At 38.5% G+C, this 25,069-nt stretch overlaps 2 protein-coding genes across 7 annotated transcripts in view; one reads left to right on the forward strand and one right to left on the reverse strand.

Annotated features, from left to right (window-relative positions):
- Nucleotides 1-768: 768 nt before the first annotated feature.
- hddc2 (HD domain containing 2) lies at nucleotides 769-16,042 on the forward strand. Its single transcript, XM_043683958.1, has 6 exons — nucleotides 769-893; nucleotides 5,035-5,156; nucleotides 5,582-5,684; nucleotides 9,839-9,907; nucleotides 14,006-14,144; nucleotides 14,807-16,042. Exons 1-6 carry the CDS (start codon nucleotides 822-824, stop codon nucleotides 14,950-14,952), a joined length of 651 nt encoding a protein of 216 aa, XP_043539893.1. The 5' UTR covers nucleotides 769-821; the 3' UTR covers nucleotides 14,953-16,042.
- Nucleotides 16,043-17,248: 1,206 nt separating this feature from the next.
- Nucleotides 17,249-25,069, reverse strand: part of tpd52l1 (tpd52 like 1) — a 35,690-nt gene continuing 27,869 nt past the window's right edge. For 5 of the 6 annotated variants that reach the window (XM_043683993.1, XM_043683988.1, XM_043683974.1 and 2 more), the window contains 2 exons: nucleotides 22,645-22,705; nucleotides 17,249-18,590 (listed from right to left, as the gene is read on the reverse strand). In XM_043683993.1, coding sequence (XP_043539928.1) covers nucleotides 18,465-18,590; nucleotides 22,645-22,705 — 187 coding nt within the window. In that variant the 3' untranslated portion in view covers nucleotides 17,249-18,464. Of the gene's footprint in view, nucleotides 18,591-22,644; nucleotides 22,706-25,069 lie in introns of those variants that run through there. The other variant, XR_006310458.1, reaches the window with a different exon arrangement.

Raw genomic sequence — 25,069 nt, forward strand, 5'->3', positions numbered from 1 at the left:
TTCCTAACCATGCCCTGAGTTCATCTGCCTTCCCTGTTAGGCCCCTTGCATTGAAATAAATGCAGTTTAATTTATCAGTCCTACCTTGTCCCTGACTGTTTGACTCACTTCTGTCCTCAACTGCACCAGTCTTGCTTGTTAAATTGTTCCAGTGCAGGGGATTTTGGGCATTCACCTGTTTGGCAAGCTTAATACCAATTACAAACACAAAGAATACTGCAGAAGTTCTGCAGGCCTGGCAGCATATGTGATGAGAGAAACAGAGGTAATGACTCCAGCTCGATATGACTTCTTCAGAAGATATTGCCAGACCCGCTAAGTTTCTCCAGCAATCTTCTTTCAGATTTCCAGTATCTACAGTATTTTTATTTCAGTGCGATACAAGTGACAAGAGATCTCACACATGGGCTCTGAGTGAACGTTCAGATTTGTTTCGGTACTGCTTATTATTGTTAGTTACTGGTGTAACTCTGGTCAGTTACGGTTAGTTATTGGAGGAGCCCTGCTCCTCGTAACTCCGCACACAGCTCCCGCTGGCACAAAAAGCACCAGCAAAACTTTTATAAACCAAGTGTGATGAAATGTGAGGCTGAGAACTCAGCTGTACCGACCTGGAGTTGGCTTGCTTTGTTTCGGTTATTTGTGTTTGTTGACAGTGCCCCAGGGGATCTCTGTGCTATTCCTTGCTGACTATTGCTGTCCCCGGGACTGTGCAGGCGACAGCCCAGGCTGCATTTCTAACGGATCTACGTTCCATTGCGGTTCAAACCGAAACGGCATGAGTGCGTGTGCAGGGTGACGTCACCTCCGTCTCTCAAACCATGGCCGCGAGGACGGGAACGACCAACGTGAAGTATTTGCTGCAGTTCATTCACTACATGGGACAGCTGAAGGTAATCCCGCTCATAAAGTCAAAAGTGTCGTGCCCAATGTGTGTAGGTCTTTTCCTTCTTATTGCATGTAGGTTTTTTGTTGCATCTCCGGCGGTTGCATTTGCAAGCCCTGCGCGCGCACATACATATACACACACATTCTCACACGAGCCGTTTGCTCTCTGCCGGTTCGAACCCATTGTCTCCATTGTTTCCCCTGGATCACATCACGTTCCACGCTTCATTGTTCTCACGGGCTCACCCAGTCATGACACTGCCCGCGGACCTCACTCCCAAGTTAAGACTTCCTTAATAGTACCACGGTCCCTAGGATCTCCCAAAACCTTCAACAGAGTATAGAATTACAGTCACTCTTGTAATTGAGAAACGCAGTAGCCAGTTTGGGTAGGGCAAAATGCCATTTCATAATATGTTGATTGATAAAGTAACGTGAGGACACCAATTTAATTAAAATGGAAGTAGTTGGAGAAATTCAGCGTGGCCTTGCAGCATCTGGAGAGAAACCAGTGAACCGTGTTCAAAACGAGAAGTAACTAGGAAAAGGAGTTATTTATGGTAATGAGGGGGAGAAGTGAGCAGATGGGTGGAGACGGACCACAGACTCCACCAAGGCCGCTTTGAAGTCCAGGTAGATAACATCCATTGGCTCTCCTTGGTCTAACTTGCTCATTACCTCTTCAAAGAATTCTAGCAGATTTATCAGCCATGCTTCCTCTTGATAAAACCATGCTGACTTTGCCCTATTTTACAATGCATATCGAAGTATTCAGAAATCTCATCCTTCATAATGGACTCCAAAATCTTACCCAAGACTGAGGGTTAGGCTAATCAACCTGTAATCTTCCATCTTTTGTCTTAATCCCCTTTTTAAATGGGGTGTCACAATAGTGATTTTCCAGTCCTCTGTGACCCTCTAGTGATTCCTGAAAATAATGCCTCCACTATCTCTTCAGCGATCTCCTTTACAACTCTGGGGTATAGTCCAGCAGGTCCAGGTGATTTATCCAATTTAGATCTTTCAGTTTTTCTAGTACTTGCTCCATTGTGATGGCCACCATAGTCAGCTGTGCGCCCTGACTGTCCTTAAATTTTAGGAAATTACTTGTATCTTCTACTTTGAAGACTGACACGAAGTAATTATTCAGTTCTTCAGTTGTTTCCTTATTCCCCACTGATATCTTTCCAGTGCCACTTTCTAACAGTCCACAGTCCACTTTGCCTTCCTTTTGCCCCTTATATATCTAAAGAAATTCTTACAGTCTTCCTTAATATTACTGGTTAGCTTACCCTTTCCCTCATTCCATTTTTTGTTGGTTTTTGTAAGCTTCCTAATCCTCTGATTTCCCACTGCCCTTTGCCATATTGTATGCTTTATATTTTGCTTTTATGCTATCCCTGACTTCCTAGTCAGCCAGGGTTGCCTCATCCTCCTTGTACCATGCTTCTTTTTCCTAGAGATGAACTTCTGCTGTGTCTCCTGAACCAACATCACCTCAACACCAACTTCCTTAACTAAAACTTATAAAAACAAATGATCTAGTCCCAGATTTTATTGCTGTTGTTCAGTGGTGATTCTCTCTGCAATTTGGCACCGTTTATCTCTAGCAGCAACTACATTTTACATGTATTAACTGTAAAATGAATTGGAACATCCCAAAGTCATGAAAGAATTTAACAAATATATAAATGTTCATTTTTCTTCACTTGTCCAATTGGAAAACTTTAAATGAAAGGAAATATTATAACATTCTTTAATATAAATAAACAATTAATTGTGAAAGACTAATTTTCTTTATACTGCTGTGATGTCCAGCAATTAGACTGCTACTTATCGACATGCTTAGGCAGATTTAAAAATTTAATTCTGTCATTTAAAAGTTGATTATCAAAATCATTTGTACTTGATATGTTGGAATATCAGACTTCTGACAATGTATTTTTACATATATTTGTTGAATGATCTAAAGTATGCTGTGTAAGTAATGTCACCATTTAGAAATATTCTGGGACCAATGAATAATCTCAATAATGGTGTAATTATTATACAACCAATATTAGTTTGGGATCTGTATCTGTGTACAATAAAGGGGAACTGGCATCACCCAGATTGGTGGCAGATGAAGTTCCATTGAACAATTGTGAGATGATGCACTTTGGTACAAAGAATCTGGAGACACTGCATAAATCAAAGAATACTTCTGTAATATGTGCACTAAGGTGTATATGTGCATGAGACACTAAATGTATGACAGGGAGAGAGAGCTATTAAAAACGTGCAGTATTCTAGGCTTTATTACTAGCAGCATAGAGCGCAAGAACAGGGAAGTTCTGCTGACTTCATATAAAACACTAGTTAGCTCTCAGCTGGAGTATTATGTACAATTCTGGATGCCACACAAGAGGAAGGATGTGAATGCATTGGAAAGAGTGTAGAAGAGGTTTACTGGAATGGTTCAATAACTTCAGTTATGAGGATAAATTGGAGAAGTTGAAATCGTTTAATTGGAGAGAAGGCTAAGGGGAGATTTGGTAGAAGTTTTCAAAATCATGAGGGGTCTGGATGAAGGTGGCCAAAAGGCCTCTCCTACAGTAAAATTATTCCATGATCATCACATGTATCAGGTAAACCTCTACATTTGCATGTTTGTATACTGTCATTTAGGTGCTGGTTAGAATTGAATATTTTGTTTTAAATCAGTGGGATAGGAAACACTTTTTTCAGATAGAGGTTATGTTTTTATCTTAAACTTCCAGCTGGATTTAAAGCACAGCATTAGAGATAACGGTGGTGTAAAGATTTTGCTTCTAGTTTAATCTAAGTTGTTTGTTATTGTAACCAGCAGGTTTAGACATGTAATTGCAATTTCTGTTTGTGATTAAGTATAAACATTTTATGGATGTATCCATATGTACAGAATGATTGTTATGGCACTCTTAACTGAAGAACCAGGAAGATAAATGAAGTTCTTCAATGTATAATTTGTTTAAAAAAAGATTAATATACAAAGTGTTGCCTGGAGTTCCACAGCTCATCTGAAGTTACAGTGGTTTACTGGGAAATCCCTGGGGAAATTCATCCCCATAATATTTAAAATTATCTATGTTTTTTTTGTATAAATTTAATGTTCCGTATGTTTAAAAATCAGGTAGCTATTGGAAATAAATTTGATTAGCGAGTTTTGATAAGATTTGTAGCTCAGGTGGAGGTTCTGGATGTAGGTTTGCTTGCTGAGCTGGAAGGTTCATTTTCAGATGTTTCGTCACCATACTAGGCAACATCATCAGTGAGCCTCCAGATGAAGCACTAGTGGCATGGCCCACTTTCTATTTATGTGATTAGGTTTCCTTGGGTTGGTAATGTCATTTCATGTTCTTTTTCTCAGGGGGTGGTAAATGAGATCCTCTTGCCATCATGCTAGCCTACAAACCCACCAACACACTAAAATAGCAGCTAATGAACTTGAATGATCCTAAACAGACAACAAGCAAAACTAATGTCATTTACAAAATACCTTGCAAGAACTGTAACAAACACTACATTGGACAAACAGGCAGAAAATTAGCCACTAGGGTACATGAACATCAACTAGCCACAAAAACACATGACCCACTCTCACTAGTATCCTTTATATACATATGAGGAAGGACACCACTTCGACTGGGACAACACATCCATCCTAGGACAAGCCAAACAGAGACACGCATGAGAATTTCTCAAAGCACGGCATTCCAACCGGACCTCTATCAACAAACACATTGACTTTATCCCATTTACCACCCTCTGAGAAAAAGAACAGGAAATGGCATCACCACTGGAAATGGTGTCACCACAGGAATTGACATCACCAACCCAAGGAAACCTAAACTCATAAATAGAAAGCAGACCATGCTCACTGATTATTTTACCTAGTATGGTGACAAAATGACTGAAAACGAACCTTCCAGCTCAGATAAATTTGATTAGTTTGGGCTCCACTGGTGCTACTTATGTTGAGGTTTAAGGTGTTGAGTGCAAGCAATCTCCAGTATTTTAAACAGTTTGAGTAATTTCCAGAGGTAAGGTGAATGTGAATAAATATGATGTTATTGTAAATACATTGAGAGTCTTGGTGTATAATTGACCATATCCTTGTTTCTTTAGAGAGTACCTCGAACAGGTTGGGTCTACAGAAATGTAGAAAAGCCAGAAAGTGTGTCAGATCACATGTACAGGATGGCAATTATGGCACTCTTAACTGAAGATCAAAAACTCAACAAAGACAGGTTCAGTATATCAGAAACTTTACTTCAGCATATCATTTCTGTAAAGAGAACTAAATTAGACCTGTATATAGTTTTACATTTAAGTTTTTCATAATATGCTGTAGTTTTCTGTTTTTGTCAAATCAGCAACACTTAAAATGACTCCTGCATAAATCACAACTAAATTGGTTTTTCAGAGATTTAAATTATGGATTGAGCTTAGGACAATCATATTTTTCACCTTTTCACAAAGTGTAATCTATAATTCAATAGTTATAATTTTATAAAGTTTAATTTGTATTGTGGACCATACAGAGGAATTTGGGAATCTCGGCAGCTTGCTCAAGACAGCAAAGAAACCTGCTTGATGTCTTATTTAAATGGAAAACCTCTCCTTGCCCTACCCTCTTCCCTTCTAATTAGAATAATGTGCTTTTCATTTATAGATGCATAAAATTAGCCTTGGTTCATGATATGGCAGAATGCATTGTAGGTGACATAGCACCAGCAGACAACATCAGTAAAGAGGAAAAGCATAGGAGAGAAGAAGTAAGTTCCAAGAGTGATCTCCTCTGTTGAATGTCTTTGTGAATTTCTAAGGATAACAATGCAATTTCTTACAGTTCTTGGACTGAGTATTGACATTACAGAAGTCACTATCAGTGGTAGCTACAATTGCCAGACAATTTTCAAAACACAACTTGAACTGATTTCAATATTGTTATTGCTGTTTTTACTCCCTTTGAAAGGAGGGATATGAGCTCCAGATTTCATTACTGTTTGTGTGTAAAGGCATTTCCTGATTTTACTCCTGAAAGGCCTAATTTAAAGATTATGCATTATTATTTATAAGGAGATATTGTTTCTATTTCAATCCCATCAAAATAATTTAGATTCCAATACTCCTACCATGAAAAATGAACCCAAACCAAGCTTATGTATCTCATTATGCTAACTTCTTTTAAACCCAGATATCATGCTGTTGAATGTGTGTTGTATCCCATCCAGAGCCAGTGTAGTTAGTTCAAAGTTTGGGTGAAGATTTGTAGCTCGGGTGCTCGTTGTTGTGGTTCTGTTTGCCGAGCTGGAAATTTTTGTTGGTAACGTTTCGTCCCCTGTCTAGGTGACATCCTCAGTGCTTGGGAGCCTCCTGTGAAGCGCTTCTGTGGTGAAGCGCTTCACAGGAGGCTCCCAAGCACTGAGGATATCACCTAGACAGTGGACGAAACGTTTGCAACAAAGATTTCCAGCTCGGTGAACAGAACCACAACAGTGTAGTTAGTTTTGAGCAATGAACCTAAAAACAAAGTGTTGCACTTTAGAAAACAGCAGACCAAGTTTTGCTTTCAAAACAATTTTAAACTGGTTTCCTATAATAGATTAGATTAGATTAGATTCCCTAAAGGATGGAAACAGGTCCTTCAGCCCAACAAGTCCATACCGACCCTCTGAAGAGTAACCCACCCAGACCCATTCACCTACCCTACATTTACCCCTGACTAACACACCTAATATTACGGGCAATTTAGCATGGCCATTTCACCTGACCCAGCATCTTTTGGATTGTGGGAGGAAACCGGAGCACCCGGAGGAAACCCACACAGACGTGAGGAGAATGTGCAAACTTTTTCATTGGTAATGAAGCGAGGACTGGAATTACAGCAAGCTTTCCACAGCACACTGTACCTCTGTGTTATAGAGGCACACCAGGTCACTGTGCTCTATGATCTTCTCACCATGAAGATGGCTGCCACCATCCACTTGCAGTGTATGAATCTGCAAGACCTGCTCAATCTTGTGTGAAAGAGGAAAACCACTTCATGACTAGCGAATTTTGAGAAGATTTGTAGCTCAGGCTGAGGTTCTGGCTGTAGGTTTGCTCGCTGAGCAGGAAGGTTTGTTTTCAGACATTTTGTCGCCATACTAGGTAACATCATCAGTGAGCCTCCGGATGAAGTACTGGGGGTTTGGCCCGCATTCGATGTGTGTGTTTGGGTTTCCTTGGGTCATTTCCTGTTTTTTTTCTCAGGGGGTGGTAAATGGAATCCAAGTCAATGTGTGTGTTAGTAGAGTTCCGATTGGAATGCCATGCTTCTAGGTGCATGTCATTCCAACTGGAACTCTACCAACAAACACATTGACTTGGATCCCATTTACCACCCCTGAGAAAATGAACAGGAAATGGCGTCGCCACACGAAATGATATCACCAACCCAAGAAAACCCAAACACATAAATAGAAAGCAGGCCATACCACCAGTCCTTCATCCAGAGGCTCTCTGAAGATGTTACCCACTATGGTGACAAAATATCTGAAAATGAACCTTCCAGCTCAGCGAGCAAACCTACATCCAGCACTTCATGACTAATTAGAGGAATATCTTGTTGTTCACAAGATGTGATTTATTTCATGTTAACAACTTATACCGGTTGTAAGACTTAAACAACTTATTGATATGAAGATATAAGATCCTGAACTGTACAATATCCTGTGAATGTGGGAAAGACTTTTCTGCTTGTGAGAGAATCTATAACAATAGGTCACTGTTTTAAAAATAAGGGCTGACCCATTTAAACCAGAAAAGTGAATTTCTTTTCTCTGAGGATGGTGGGTACTTGGAACCCACATCATCAAAAAGCTGCGGAAGCAGTATCTTTGAATATTTTTAAGACAAAAGTAAATGGATTTTTGTTTATTAAGAGGTGAATAGTTGCGGGAAATTGCTTGGAATGTGAAGTTGACATTACCACCAGATCGACTAAATTTTGTTTGAAAGGCAGAGTGGGTTCAAGGGTCCAGTTGGCTTACTCCCATTCCTAACTTGTATGTTCATATATGCTGGATGTTGTTAAAGAGACTTTGTTAGGTCTCCTTCCTTCAAGGTCCAAAGCTGTTTCCCCACAAGTCCATATAACATCATTGTATTGCACATCTCAGGTTCAACCATTTCAGACCCATGTATAATTGTAAATGATGGAAACAAACACAGAACGTTGGAGAAACTCAGACCTGGCAGCATGGAGAAATGTTGAGTCCAGTATGACTCTTGTTTAGAATTGAATAATGATAACTCTGGTTTTTTTCTCCTCAGATGCTGTCAGACCTGCTAGCTTTCTGGAACATTCTGTATTTGGTTCAGATTTCTAAGATCTGTAGTATGTTGCTTTCAGTAAGTGATGGAAGCTTCCCTGCTTTGAGCTGGCACTAACGTGTTACTTCCAGTGAGTGAAAAGAAGTAACTTTCTTTTTCCAATTTCTTCACCTTCTGCCCTTTTGTTACCAAGTTGGTTGTTGGTACTTTTACCTTTCCATGCAACTGTAGGAGATGTAAAACCAGTCTCTCTAGTTCCTCCCTTTTCAACATCCAAATCCCTCAATACTCCTTCCAACTGAGAGCTACGTGCAGTTCTTTGGATTTAGTATACTATAATCAGTGCTCACATGGGGAGCATCAAATACAGACAAGGTGGTTGCCTTGCTGAACATCTCACTTCGGTTCCCAGACATGACCCTGAACTTCATGTTGCTTGACACTTTCATTCTCCACATTGCTTCCACTCTGATCTAACTGTGATATGCTACAGTTCAAATGAATCCCAGCACCTTACCTTCATAATTTTGGATTATAATCCTGGTACACATTTTTGTTTTATAAGTGTTTTGTTAGTTCATTTTTTACTCTTCTTTCTTAATTCCTTAACTTTGCATTCACCATAGCTGCTATTTTGCCATTTACATTGAGACACATTGGGGTGGCACGGTAGCTTAGTGGTTAGCACTGCTGCCTCACAGCACCAGGGACCCGGGTTTGATTCCAGGCTCAGGAAACTGTCTATATGGAGTTTGCTCAGTCTCTCCCCGTGCCTGCGTGGGTTTCCTCCGGGTGCTCCGGTTTCCTCCCACAGTCCAAAGATGTGCAGGTAAGGTGAATTGGCCATGCTAAATTGCCCGTAGTGTTATGTGCATTAGTCAAGGGTAAATGTAGGAGAATGGGTCTGGGTGGCTTGCTCTTCGTAGGGTCGGTGTGGACTTGTTGGGCCAAAGGGCCTGTTTCCACACTGTAGGGAATCTAACCTAATATCTTTTATTTCTTTACTTGTCTCATTATCACACTATTGGCTTTTGTAGCAGGAAAATTTTCAAATGTAATCTGGCCTAAATGTAATTCACCCTATTACATACCTTCACTTTTGTCTATTTGTCTTCCCCCCCCCCCCCCTCTTTCACTTGCTTAAATGCTATTACAGAGCTCAGTTTTCTCAGTTCTGATGAATGCCTACTGTTTCTCTCTCTACACATGCTGCTGACACGCTGAGTATTTACAGTATTATCTACTTTTTATTTCAGAATTCAATATCTGTGAAATTTTACTTTTGTTACACCAGACTCCATTCATGGGCTGCCAAACAGGCATTTTAGTAAAGCCTGGAAAATAGAAAGGAAGAGAGCAAAGAAACTTTGCTCTAAGTTGATTGATTTTAAAAATCCTTTGAGAAAATTCTTAGATGGCATTATGATAACATCAATGCGGAGCTGGAGACACGAAAGGACAAAAAAGTTCAAATATTGCTAGACGAAAAAGCCCAAAACCCCACAAACGTATCAGGTGATAAAATTGTCTTTTGAAAAACATTGTGTATAAATGCAGGTACTTTTATTTTGACAAATGGATTTTGAATCACGTATGCTGTCCTATCCTGCAGGAAGCTATGAAACATTTAACTGGTCTATTAAGTGATGAAGTGGGTAAAGAGGTCCTGGGGCTTTGGGAGGTGAGTTATGAATTAAACCATTTTTAGATGTATAAAATGGACTAAATGGCCTCCTTTGGTCACACAGATTTTTTCAATAGACTGTTTTTACTAAATGTTGCACCGATGCTTACTAAGTTTCTTTGTTAGATGGATTAGATAAATATTGTATAATCCATAATGTGCTCTGATTTGTATTCTAATGTTTTGATTCTGAGGGAAATTACAAGCAACCTATGCATATTGCTGATAGGCTATAATGGTGCTTGAAGAACGTAAGGTGGAAAGGACATCAGAAATATGCCACAGATGTAGAGAACTGATTGTGCAAGACTTCCTTTTATAAAATTGGGATGGGAGGTGTGTTGAGGGGTAGGGACATACTTGAGAATGAAATCAGAAGGGCAGAAAGAGGATATGAGAGAGCTTTGACAGATAAGGATAAGGAGAATCCAAATAGATTCTATAAGTACATAAAAGGCAATAGGGCAGCTAGGGAGAGAATACTACCCCTTTAAAGATCAATGAGGATGTCTGCATATGGAACCACAGGAGATGGGTGAGGTGCTAAATGAATATTTTGTATCAGTATTTACTGTAGGAGAAAGACATGGAAGCTAGGGAACTTGGAAATAAATAGTGACATCTTGAAAACAAGTCCACAAAACAGAAGAAGAGGTGCTGGAGGTCCTAAATAACAGAAAGGGGGCTAAATCTCTGGGACCTGATCAAGTATAATAGACGACATTGTGGGAAGCCAGAAAAAATTGCAGAACCCCGAGTAGAAATATTTGTGTCATCTACAGCCACATGTGAGGTGTCGAAGGACTGCAAGTTGGCTGATGTTGTGCTTTTATTTAAGAAAGACTAAGGAGAAACCTGAGAACTATAGACCACTGAGTCTGACATCAGTGGTGGGTAAGTTGTTGGAGGGGATTCTGAGAGACAGGATTTACATACATTTGGAGAGGCAGAGATTGATTAAGGATAGTCGGCGTGGCTTTGTGTGTGGGAAATCGTGTCTCACGAACTTGAGTTTTTTGAGTATGTAACCAAGGGGATGGATGGGGGCAGAGTGGTAGATGTTGTCTACATAGACTTTAGTAAGGCCTTCAACAGGATTCCGACTGCTTAATAAGGGTAGATCCAGTGGCATCCATGGAGAACTTCCCAACTTGAAACAAAATTGGTTTGACGATAGGAAACAGAAGGAGGTGGTGGAGGGTTGTTTTTCGGCCTGGAGGCCTGTGACCAGCGGCATTCTGCAGGGATGAGTGCTGAGTCCACTATTGTTTGCCATCTATATAAATGATTTAGGTGAGAACGTAGGAAGCATGATGAGAAAATTTGTGGAAAATTGGTGGTGTAGTGGACAGTGAAGAGTACAGGATCTTGATCAGCTGGGCCAATGGGCAGAGGGGTGGTAGATGGAGTTTAATTCAGATAAAAGCACTGCATTGCATTTTGCTAAGGCAAATCAGGGCTAGAGCTATATGCTTAATGGTAAGGTCCTGTTGAAAGCTGAAGGTCACAGGTAGAAAGGAATATCAGAAAGGATTGCTTTCATTGGTCAGTGCATTGAGTATTGGGATTAGGACATGATGTTGTGGCTATATATTAATGAGACCACTTTTGGAGTACTGCATACAGTTCTGGTCACCCTGCTATAGGAATGATTTTATTAAATTGGAAAAGGTACAGAAAAGATTTACAAGGATACTACTGGGACTGGAGGGTGAGAGTTATAAGGAGAGGCTGGATAGGCTGGGATGTTGAGGTTGACTGGTAACCTTTATAGAGGTATATAAAATCACAAGGGACATAGATAAGGTGAATAGCAAAGATCTGTACCCTAGTGCAGGGAAGTTCAATACCAGACGGCATATTTTAAGGTAAAAGGGGAAAGCTTTAAAAGGAACCTAAGTGGCAACTTTTTCACAGAACGAAATGCCAGAGGAAATGGTAGAGATGAGTACAATTACAACATTTAAAAGCCATTTGGACAGGTACATGAATAGGAAAGACTTAGAGGGATATGGGCCAAACACTGGCAAGTGATACTAGGTTCGTTTGGGAAACCTGGTTGCATGACTAGTTGGACTGAAGGGTCTATTTCCGTGCTGTATGATTGTTCTGTTAGTCATTTTATTTTGATCATGATATTTTGAGGAAATTGAACTATCAAGAATACCACCAGACATAGGGACTGGGAGAAAGGATGAAAGGACATATGGAACAGGTCATTGGTCTTGGAGGTGAGAGAACATTGAAATGGGAGATGCAGGAGAAACTACAAAGTGCTGAAAGTCTAGGAATGCATTATTAAGGAACTTGGAACTCAGAATACAGACACATGCGGAGGTATCTGCACATTCTTTTGATTTTAGATATGATAAATCCCGCAATCTCTTAGACTTGGAGGTGGAGATGGAAGGCCAATAAAGAATTTGAGTAGTTAGTTGAAGAGAAAAGAAGCTACAGTGGACTTCAAGATGATTTTGTAGGTGGTTTCAGACTGAGTTGGGATACTACAGACATAGATATGTACATGCCAAATTAGACCAATATTGGCAAGTTCTACATTAACAATTTGGAGTCACGGCCTTGAAGATAAATGTAGGAACAAGAATGAGAGGGTTCAGAGACACTGATCAATTTTCTAGAAAAAAGTCATTTGCAGAGGCCAGAGGTGCTCAGTAAGTTTATTATTATTCATTATTCGGTTGTTGCCAAGGCAGCATTTATTATCTATCCCTTAAATTGCGAAAGTTGTTGTGTTAAGTCTTGCTCTTGAACCATTGCATCTCTTGTGCTTTTAGCATACCCATATCACTGTTAGGAAGAGAGTTCCACAATTCTTACCCAGTAATGATGATGTAAGTCAGGATGCTGTTTGGCTTAGAGGGAAAGTTGCAGGTGATGATATTCCCATGTGTCTGTTGCCTTGTCTTTCTAGTTGGTAAAGGTAATTAGTTTGAATGGTGCTGACAGAGGAGATTTAGCAAGTTGTTGCATTAGTTCCTGCAGATGTCACACTCTAGGTAAGGAGTCACTAGATGTAAAGCATAAGAGAGCAGAGCTCTTAGAGTCTGTTGTACATCATGGAAAGAGGTCCTTAAGGCTATTTCTACGCAGGTCATCAAGCATCCACCTACTTTAATCCTATTTTCCAGCAATTGGCTTTGTATGTTCCTTACTTTAAAATTGTTTATTGATCCCTCTATATTAAAGAATCTCCCTAACTACTTTTATACTGTTTATTTATGAGACAGTGAGGCTGAGATTGAAAATGACCTGTAAGGAGAGTTGTTGTCGAAGTGAATGTAATGGGGCATTGCGTTTATTTGGAGCCTTCAGGCGAGAGCAGGTACTCAATAAAATTCTGCACTACTCAAAAAATAAATGTGAATGTGAGACCAGTCTGCTAACATTCAGTGCTTCCCACAAAAGGAATGAATGTTGCATTTTCTTTCCTAAATGTGTCCATTGTATGTGGTGAGAAAAAAATGCCTATATATAACCAGCACTTTTCATATTCTCAAACATCTTGAAGCATTTCATTGTTTTGTTGTACAGATCTTGCTCTAATGTAGGAAACTACTGCAATGTGGATAGGAAGGTTTAACATTGTATTGAGAAAAATGACCAAATCTAACTTATTTACAGTGTAAAGTTTGATCTGTACATTGGAAAAACTCAAATGCTTTACATCCATTTGAGGGGGCAGGCACAATTTCAGTATAAAGACTGCATTTCTGATAGGAAGCGCTTAATTTAGCTCAGTACTGAAGCATCAGTCTAGATTGTGCTGAAATCTCTGGAGTGGGGCTTTTGAATCAAGACTTGGTATGGAAAATAAAGTTTAGGTGAAAATAGAGATTAAATGTTAAAATGTCTTAGTAATTTAGCAAGTTTTAGAGACTTGAATGAACAGCAGTCAGTACTTGTGGATTTACACAGAAGTTGTATTCCACATTTTCTGCTCATGTTTGAAATAAAAGGACTGTTAACACTTGTGACACCTTATACTACAGTTAATCCACTCTTTCTTAACTTTGAAGTATATTCAACATGTACAAGTAGTGGCAAATAGTCCTAATTGAATATACCTTTTTACAGGAATATGAGAACCAGTCTAGTATTGAAGCCAAATATGTGAAAGAACTGGACCAGTTTGAAATGATTATGCAAGCTTTTGAATACGAAGAGCTGGAAAAAAAGCCGGGTCGATTGCAGGAGTTTTATGATTCAACAAAAGGTTAATATTGTTTTTGTCTTGGGATTGCTTATACATGAGTTAATGTTTGTAACATAAGTACACGAGTAAAGTGTTTCTTTATACCATTTCTTTGTCCACAGCATGGAAATGGGCATCTTATTTAGTGTATTAGAGACACAGGCAAGTGAGTACTTCAGTGTGAAGTACACTCCTAGACACCATCTGGTCATAGAATGTCTAAGAGATGGTTGTACACACTTGAGGCAACTCAACCTTCAATCTATTCTAACGTATTTTGAACAGTATACCTGAACTTGTATCCAATGTAGTACATTTTACTTCAAAACTGGACTGAAGGAAGATTTAATCTGAGGCATTCAAGACAGCATTGGATAAAAGAAATTTGTAAGAGATTGGCATCTGATGTTGCTCATTTAATGAGCTGGCAGACATGTTGGAGCTGAGTAGCCTCCCTTTGAAATTCCCATTACTTGCTTGGAATGGCACGTATTCAGGCTTGAGTCTGAATTTTGCAATATTAGTCTATACAGAAATAAGATAATTCCACTATACAACTCGTATATATAAATTAGGCAGTATTCTGCTCAATAAATGGGATTACTGCATCAAAGTCTGTCATATTCCAGAGAACAATTATATAGTTTTTCTATCTTGCATTTATATGAATTTGTATCTTACAGAAAAATTTCATCACCCCGAAATTCTTCAACTGGTAGCAACATTAAATGCAGAAAGAAATTCCAAGCAAATGAAGGCCAGCACCTCAGATGCACAGTTTTTTGGGGAGAATGGGCCAAGCATATTGCCTCAAAGCACAAAACTCTAGGACAGCATTGTGGATTATACGAATAAATGTTTTTTTTTTCTAAAATTGCATCAATATTTATTTTGAACCAGTAAATCCATAACTGAACAAAACTAAATACTTAGTGACTAATGCATTGTGACTTTCTAGTGTATGAAGAATGTATGTATTTCCTTAGACATTGAGTATTTTAAATTTCAGTGCTTTTTATTTTCCTAAGATAACATTCAGCCTATTTATTTTTATCAGGGCTGTTTTAAATATTTGGATGAAATGGATGTAAAGTTATTGATGGGAGCATTGTGTTCAAATTTTTAAATAAGGTGGTTCTGAGCAAACAGCTGGGTCTCTTTTTCTTGGGATTTTCAATTACTTGGGCTGCAGGATTCACTACAAAAGATATTTAACAACATGTTTGGAGCAGGGTCCAATCATTTGAACTTGAAAATTGGAAACAGGATCTAATAATGAACACAACACTTGGCTTGTTTAGTGTCATTAGAAGTACCTGGTACCCATGAATAAACCTATTAAAAAAAAATGAGGAAACAATGGCTTTAAGTTACCATTTTAAAAATTCTCCAATAGTGCAGTAGAGCAGATGTTTTAATTAATCAGTGGTTCTAGGAGAACAAAAAATGCTATTAAATGTGCAACAACTTAAAAGTAAACTCTAATTTGAATCCTGACAAAGCTACAAAAACTTGCATTCATTGTTTAAAGGTCTACGATACAAAAATACTAGTTCCACCATGTAGAATTGTTCCTTTCAGAACAATTTCTACTTTTATGCATTTTTTTTTTAGGAACTGGTAACTGTTTTGTGCAGCATTTCCTGCCTATCATCTGGAGGAAGGACTAATAGGAGAAAGAGGTAGTTTTGGGTCTTAGAGGATTGCAAGATACCACCCATGCTTTAATCCTTTACCCTAAAAAACTACATTTCAATGCTCCAATCAGTCTGCAAGATTTCATGCTGGCAGAGAATGAATGCATACCAATTTCTTTAAGAAACTCTGTTAAGGTAACAATGAAAATTTTCTGTGGTGTAACCATAAAATCAAACTTAAATGGCATTATAAACTGCTCCAATAAAGCCAAGTGGATTTCAGCCTCTGTGTTGCTTTTTTTTTAATGATATTGCAGTATTTATTAAATGTAAGTCTGAAGCAGGCTCAGCTTATACCTTATTGCTGTAATTAAGAATGAGATACAAGTAAAGTCAGGGCCTGGGTCATCAGTGGAACAATCTTAAGGACTTTACCTTTTACCAACTTCCCCTTGGAAAAGGAAGGAACTACGGCCATTGTTCTGGACTGCAAATAGACAGTTAAGTCAAGACTGAAAATTAATCTGGTGACAACTTTCATAAAAGCAAATAAGTAAGGAGAAAGTGTCCCAATTTTTGAAGAGGTTGAACACTAAATCATCTGCCACACAATACTGAAAGGATTAACTTCATTTCCTCTTCCCATAATGGAAAAAAAAATGTTTTTAAGCACCTTTCATATCGACTGGACATCTTAAGGTGTATTACTATCAATGAAGTACTATTTACTTGAAACATAATCACTGGAAGAAACATAGCTAATATGCACTCAGCAAACTTTCACAACTCCAGCATGATAATGATCAGACAATTTCCTTCTAAGAGATATTAACTGAAGGATAAATATTTGCCGAGATATTTTCCCTACTCCTCTTCAAAATAGCACCATAGGATCTTTTATGTTCATCCAAGCAGAAGATAGGGCCTTTATTAAACATTTTATCTGAAAGACAACACTTCTGACAGTGAAGTGCACCTTCAGTACTGCACTGAAGTGCCAGTCTTTCAGACATGAACCCAGAACCCGGTGATTCAGACCAAGTTTGGTTCCAACAGTTGAAGGAATTAAGGATTAACATTTCAGTTTCTTCTGTACTAAAAGCATTAACCAACCTTTTATACATGTATAAAAGTATAAATTAAAAATTTCTAAATGTGCTATAATACACTGGGGAAAGGAATCCACTTTAGTAATGTCTAATGTATTTTGGAATACTGTAGTGACAGTGAGAGAAATGTCAGCACATGCCATTTTCATATGCACTATAATATCAATAAATAATATTTCCAAATTCTTCAGCATAGCTATCAATCGGGTATGGATTTAGACAATTATCTCTTGACTTAAAGTCATAGAGCTGCACAGCCTAAAAACAAGACTCTTCAGTCCAAATCGTCCATGCTGACCAGATATCCTAAATTAATCAAATCCCATCTGCCAGCATTTGGCCCATATCCCTGTAAACTCTACCTATTCACATACCCATCCAGATGCCTTTTAAATGTTTTAATTGTACCAGCCTCCACCACTTCTTCTTGCCGCTCATTCCATATATGTACCATCCGCTGCCTGAAAAATGTTGCTCTTTAGATCCCTTTTAAATCTTTCCCCTTTAACATTAAAACTATGCCTTCAAATACTGGACTTTTTCATTCTGGGGGGAAGTCCTTGGCTAATCACCCTATCCATGCCCCTCATGATTTTATAAACCTCTATAAGGTCACCCCTCAGCCTCTGACAGTCTAAGAAACTGGACCACGGAGCAAGTGCTGTACAATTATTCTGTACATTTGCACAAATTAATGTCCATCCTGCATGTTCCCATAAAACACAAATACACGCATCTTTTCCCTGGATGGGGGAGTTTAAAACTAGGCATATTTTTAAGGTGAGGACAAAGATTTAAAAAAGATGTTGGGGGGGCAATTTTAAAAAAACACAGTGGGTTGCATGTGGAATGACCCACCAGAGAAAGTGGTAGATGCAGGTACAGTTACAATGTTTAAAAGACATTTGGATAAGTTCATGAATAGGAAAGGTTTGGTGGATATGGGCCAAGCGCAAGTGGGTGGGACTAGTTCACTTTGGGAACATGGTCAGCATGGATTCGTTGGACCAAAGAGTCTGCTTCCATGTCATAGCATGGAGCCATGGTTACATTAAAAATACTGTATTGTCTGAATATTATCTTTGAAGTGCTTCAGTATTTTAACAAAACATTGATTAGTATCTATAACATACAGTAAATAGTTAATTCTATTTCCAAATACATAATTTTAAATCATTTCACTTCATAAACATCAAAAAATTGCAAACGGAGCCTCATCAAGAAATATTTTTTTTTTCTGTAAGACTTCTGAAGTACAATACATTAAGTATTCCAAACAGTGGTTTGTATAACATTCCTTTTAACAGAAATTGTTACTTGTGAACTTACTGCATTACAATACAAGTACAAATGGAGCTTACAATTCATGTTTAGAAATAAGCACTTTATAAGTTAATAAAGATGGTCCAAGAATAAAAGTATGTGCAACAATTTTCTATTAATATAATGTAGAAAGTTTTTTCCCACTATTTTGTTTTAAATAATTCCAGGCGATTTTCCCCAATATACTCAAAGACAGGTTTACTGAATTTTAAATAAAATCTAATAACACCAAGATTTATACATTTTTAACCCCACAGTATGAGAGAAAAGATTTAAAAATATTCAATGTCTTCTGCTGGACGATTTCGTGAAGTTGATTCCTGAATACTAGCACTGGCAGTAGAATTCAGCACATCTTCAAAACTTCCACTGCTGTGGGCAGACACACCAACTTTGCACTAAACAAACACAAGATTATTGAAGTGTTTTAAAAAACTATATTACCAGACACATTATGCCAATTCAAAATCTCTATATAGCAACATGTTTTTAATCGGACTGAATATCATAGTTGCCTTTCATTAGTTAACTTGGAGATCAGGACTTTTTAGAATAAACAATTCTAGAAAAACAATACATCCAAGAATATATAACCAAGTCACTCAAAGAGAAGTAAACTCCAGCAGTTTGGGTAAGTAGCTAAAAAGAAAGGTGACCATTTTGGGTGGTGATGACATTCTGAGAAATGAAAAACCAAGGGGCAACAAAAAGCTGTTTACCAATTTGAAGTGGCCTAGGATAATAATCACACGGCCAGGAAAAGCAGCATACAACAGATAATATTAGCACAGAAACTTACACATAACTGATTATGTAACCTTAGACACGGGGAGAACACCAGGAACTCAAACTGTCTTCAGAATCCTGAAACAGCAATCTATTATTTAATCTGCTGATTACTTTTGAGCATTAGGTTCCCGCAGCTTCATTGTTTGTATCTCTGTTGCACGGGTTTGAAGTAAAAATAAAGCTCATGTAAATAGCTAGTCTCTCAAAACAATTTTTACAAAGAAATCTCTTCTACAATTACTTATACATTGTCACTGTTTAGATTAGTTTCTAATTAAATCTTTTAAAAGACTCTCTGACCCTGTTCATGCAAAAGAACTATAATTGGCATTCAGCCATTTCATCACCCATGGACAAATTCTCCTGATAAAAATTTTACAAATAGGTGAATACCATCTGATATTTATTAGAACAAAACTACTTGCTGCACAGCACATTGGGGGAGGTCAATCTTCATTTTCTGTAAAGACACAACTTGTTACTGGATTGTCTTTTGTCAAAGGCAAGGAATTTGGAACAGAAACTACACTTGATCTTAGCCAAAAGGCTGAAAAGTGATCAAAGGCAAGGAATTTAAACAGGATATACAGAAAAATACATGGAAGTAAAGAGCTGTACAGATAATTTAAAGTAACAGCAATTACTAATATACTCAGCATTTAGCTGGTTGGGCAGCATCAGTGAAGACAGAAACAGAGCTAATGCTTCATGTCTGTGACCTTTGATGAGATTTGGGAAAGGTTGAGAATTGTGATTTGTTTTAGGAAAGTGAAACGGAAGGATTGAAAAAAGATCAGAAACAGGCTGTCTCCTGACACCAACCATCTGATAATAACTTCCAACTATCCGTGAGCAATAAACCCAACTTGAAAATTTGTTAAACATCAACACTTTTTTTCTGTGCACCTTTATATTTCATAACTTTTTTCATTTTTAAGGGTTTATTAGGTTATCATTCCTTATTTCAGAGATTTTGCTGCTACTTATGTTCCTGTATATAGGGAAACACAATTGATAGAATAGGTGGATCTGATAAAGTGTGAAAGACATGAAACAAAATGACCGTTTTCTTCTGCTTTGCTTTTGGTTGGCAGCCATTCACAGTATGTCCAGATACTGAGTTTGTATGTTCCCTTAATCCATTACCACTCCCTTTGTCCTCGCATCATCAAAATTTATGTTGCTTAATCGCTCTTATCTTTAATTCTTAAGTATGTTCTTCTTGCACCCTGTCTCTTCTCACTTGGTTAGAACCTATTATAATTCTAACAAATTCTAGTTCTGATGAAAGGATTTATACTTTGAGTATGTAATCTGTTTCTCCATGACACTATCAGACCCTCGAGGTATTTCTAGCATAGAGTTGCCAACTCTGGCTGGACACATTTTGGGAAATGTTGTCAGAGGTGACATCATGGAAAGCTGATGGCAAGATCCAGTTTAGAGCCAGTTCTGAAAGGGACAAGGATTCACTTGCCTCCCCCTTAGGAACTCAAACACCTTCCAGAGCCTGCTGTGAACACATCCCAGCAACCAGCAAGCTATGCAGAAAATGCCATCAGCCCATTCAGTCTGCGCTGACCCTCCAAAGAACATTGTGCCCTATCCCTGTGACAGGAACACCGTCAGTAAAGGCATACAATTTTCACACTAAGACAGAAGAATCTGGGAGTTGGTTTCCTCAGTGACTTGATTAGAAGTCCCCTTCAGTGGGAAGCTCCAACACCGACCCATACTAACCTCCCTCTCTCCAGTCCCATTCCACCCCTTTGCTCCCTGTTCAGCATGTCCTCAGTACTGCACCGAAGTGTCAGATTACATTTCTGGTTCAAGTCTCTGGATTGGATCTCAACTAACCATCTAACTTGAGTGTAATCCCTGTGCTGGGCTTTCTCAGAGGAAATACCAAGAACAAGTACACTTTCAAAATAATATTCATGCATGAGCTCTGATGGACTTTCACTGAAAGGGGCCAACAACAAATAAGGAATACGGCTATCCACTAACCTATATTGTAAATGAGTTGAGGACTGGTGCTTCTCTGAAGTCAAGCTTGCTGTATGGGAGAATGGGTAGGTTGATCTTATAGCTGTGGCTTGGGGCAGCTGCCGCCAAGGCGCAGTGGGGAAAGACCACCGCGTAACGTCTGCCCGCCAAAGAAGAACAGGGAGCCCACTCAGCAAGTCGGCTCTGCGGATGTCTCAGCTAATTATATGGATGGTAAACGTACAGACCTATATATAGGAATGATTAATTCCAATCTCTGTATGTAAAGAAATGAAATGTATACGTATGTATGGCATGACCAAATTGTATAGATATCAAAATAATTTTAGGAATAAAGTATATTTTTGAAATAAAGCACACATCAGGCACTACAGCACTCTGCACTTGATGATGTGCAGCTTGACTGTCTCACTGATTACACATGATTTAAAGCAACCATTGACTGAAGCACCATCAAGATCACCAAGCATTCCTCTGAGCACCTTCAGCTGCATGCCACTGGTTGGGTCCTGTACTCGCTCTGCCACCAGACTAATCCAGGTGAGTGTCCCTGGCCTATCCTACTGTTGGGTCAAAATCCTAAAACTTCCTACCTCACAGCACCATGACAATACCTAACAGCAGTATATTATAAGGGTAGTAGAAATTTAAAATGGGCTAACCAATGTTGGTTGTTCCATTATACCATATTCAATATTAAGGAATCAAAGTTTCTTCACAATAACAAAGTCTGAAATCCTGAAATGTGATTTGACCCCTATTTGCCATCTCCCTCTTTTCAGTGACTGGGTCACATTAGTCCTTTTCCCTCTCCATAGAATAATTTTGACTTGGGATGATGATGTAAAATCACCTTCCCTAATTTGTATTTCCACTGAACCAAGTGACTATGTTCAAGTTTAAGTAAATTCAAAGTTAGATAAATATATACTAAATTTACAAAAGTTGTATCAAATTTTGCCTGCACCACACCTTGAGAAACATGTTCAGTTCTCAATGTCATTTTATATAAATGATGGAGAGGTGTTGGGGACAGTACATTGAAAACTTCCAAGGATGTTACCAGAAATGCATAGCTATAAATGCCAATAAAGGATTCTATATTTAAATAGGATTGACAGGTGATCCAACAGAAGCTTTTAAAATTATGAACAGTTCTTACAGAGTGGAAACAAATAAAATGTAACATCTTGGCAGAAAGAGCATAATTAGAACCACTAATATAGTTACCAAGAAATCCAATAGGGAGTTCATCCAAAGAATGATAAGAAAGCATAGACAGCGGTAGAAGCAAATAGTATAAAACATTTAGGGGAAGCTTTATATAAGCATATGATGGAGACAGGAAAAGATGTTACAATGCTAGATATTTTGGAGAAATGGGAGGAAACACAAATAGAGCTTAAACACTTGCACACACTGGTTGTTGTGCCATATATCCTATATGATATAACAAACAGCCTCCTTAAAATGTGAAACTTCAGTACTTTAATTGGATGAAATTTTGACAAAGATGTTATTAAATTCAAATGTCTAAAGGCAAGGTCAAACTCTACATGCAACAAAATTAGATCAAACCACGCTAATTGGGTTGGTTTAAGAGATATTACAAGGCTGACACATTTCACCACCATATCATGACAGGCAAACATTTACCTTCAAACTGCTAACTGTAGTTTCCATCTGTTCTTCAAAGGATTTGAACGCTGGAGAATTTCTGTGGCAACAAGAAATATCAAAAATCAGAAGATGTGGATGCTGTAATTCAGAAACAAAAACAGGAATTGCTGGAAAAGCTCAGCAGGTCTGTAGCATCTGTGAAGAGAAATCAGAGTTAACGTTTTGGGTCCAGTTTGGGTTCTGAGGAAGGATCACCAGATCAGAAACGTTAACTGATTTCTCTGCACAGCTGCTGCCAGACCTGCTGAGCTTTTCCAGCAATTTCTGTTTTTAAGAAATATAATGATTTGCGTTCTGCAGTTTTATTCATTTAATTGAGATTAGGTAAATGGCTCACAAATTTTGATTCATATCCTGTAAATATTAACAATCTTATGAAGAATCATGTTTTATACAAACAAGCCTGCTGTATGCACTTCCAATTTATAATCAAGTTCCAAACTATTGATGTAACAGTAAGTCTAAAAACTTTCTAGTGACTCAAAATAAGTTGACTTTATGAAGAGATGCCCAGATACTAAACCAATAAGAGTCTAAGCTTTTTCAAAACACAGGCGTATCCAGTAGAAATTACACAGTTACGTACACTCTAAAGGCAGAACTCAAATTTAACATATAATAGGAATCTTTACCATGCTAGCATATGGTGCGGTTTCATCAAAAGAAAGATGATAACAGAACAGTGTGAGCGCTGAGGGACCAGACGGTATGAAGCACAAGGGGAGGCTGGGTGTGATAATTGCGAGTAGGATGGGAGCAGGGGTGAATGAGAACAGTACAATATGTTAAAAGGTTAGTGTAGGACTTGGGCGAGATAAGGGGGGTCGGTGGTGGGATTTATTCAGTGGACACTGGATCAGCCAAGTTGAGAGAAAAATCCAAGTGTGACACCAGTAAACTAGATGGTTGATTGGTTAGTAAGTTTTTTTTCTGTTTGTTTTTCAAAATTCAAGTGATTTATTTGGAATTGTAATATTTCAAATCTGCTCTGGGCTGGGGAAGAACACCCAGTGGGAGGAGGAGGAGGATCCAGTTATCATGGTCCACCTAATTGTCAATATCACAGGGAGGACTAGGAAAACTTTTCTACTCAGGGCATATGAGTAGCCTTGGGCTAAACTAAAAAGCAAACCTCAAAGTTACCTCTGAAATACGACCGGAGGCCTGAACAAACTGGAGTAGGGTAAGAGACTAGAGATTTAATATGTATCTCAAAGGCTGTTGTGGAGGAAATAGGTTTCAATTTATGGGGCACTGGCACCATACTGGAGAAAGTGGGAACTATAGAATCATAGAATCCCTACAGTATGGAAACAGGTCCTTCAGCCCAAGTCCACACCGACCCTCCGAAGAGTAACCTATCCAGATCCATTACCCTACTACTTTACATTTACCCCAGACTAATGCACCTCCCTGAATGCTATGGGCAATTTAGCATGGTCAAATCACCTAACCTGCACATCTTTGAATTGTAGGAGGAAACTAATGTAGACACAGGGAGAATCTGCAAACTCCACACAGGCAGTTGTCCAAGGTGGGAATTGAACATGCGTCCCTGGTGCTGTGAGGCAACAGTGCTAACCAGAGCCACAGCGCTGCCCCAATAGCATTGGAGTGGTCTTCAGCTGACCCATTTTGCTCTGTCTAGTTATATAATTAGGCAATCCATGTGATAGATTTAATTAGATGTGATAAATTAAAGAGAGAACAGTCAAGACAGCAAAGTAACAATAAGGCTAATGATAATCTGAAATGAAATCAGAAATTGCTGGACAAACTCAGCATATGCGGAGACAGTTAATGTTTCGGGTCCAGTGACCCTTCTACAGAACTGATGGGACCAAAAACAACCCACTATCAGTCACTAATGGTTCCCATTGGCAGCTACTCATTCCCCCAGGCCGACCGTTACCCATTCCTTTGTCTACCCAATGGTTTCTCTCTCAGCTCCAACTCCATCTATCATTTACTCCTCTCCTCACCCCATCTTTAGCATACATACCAATCTTTCCCAATCAGTTCTGAAGAAGAGTCAATGGACCCAAAATGCTAACTCTGCTTTCTTTCCACAGATGCTGCCAGACCTGCTGAGTCTTTCCAGTTATTTTTGATTTCCAGCATCTGCAGTTCTTTAGTATTTTATTTAATGATAATCAAAATGTGGTAGGAAGTGACACAACATATAAACCTAACAGTATCTGCAGATAAGGCTGTAATTTGAAAATTAATAAATGATATGCATTTAGATGCCTATAATTCTATCGCCTTAGAAGGAAAATGGTTGAATTATCAGCTCAAATTGAGATATGTTAGATCTAAAGCCATAACAAAGACATGGCTGCAGGACCTAAATATCAAAGATATAACATTCCTGAAGGGTAGAAAGCTAACGAAAGGGGGA

Source organism: Chiloscyllium plagiosum, chromosome 3 (genome assembly GCF_004010195.1).
Source record: "Chiloscyllium plagiosum isolate BGI_BamShark_2017 chromosome 3, ASM401019v2, whole genome shotgun sequence".
In the NCBI taxonomy this organism is placed as follows: domain Eukaryota; kingdom Metazoa; phylum Chordata; class Chondrichthyes; order Orectolobiformes; family Hemiscylliidae; genus Chiloscyllium; species Chiloscyllium plagiosum.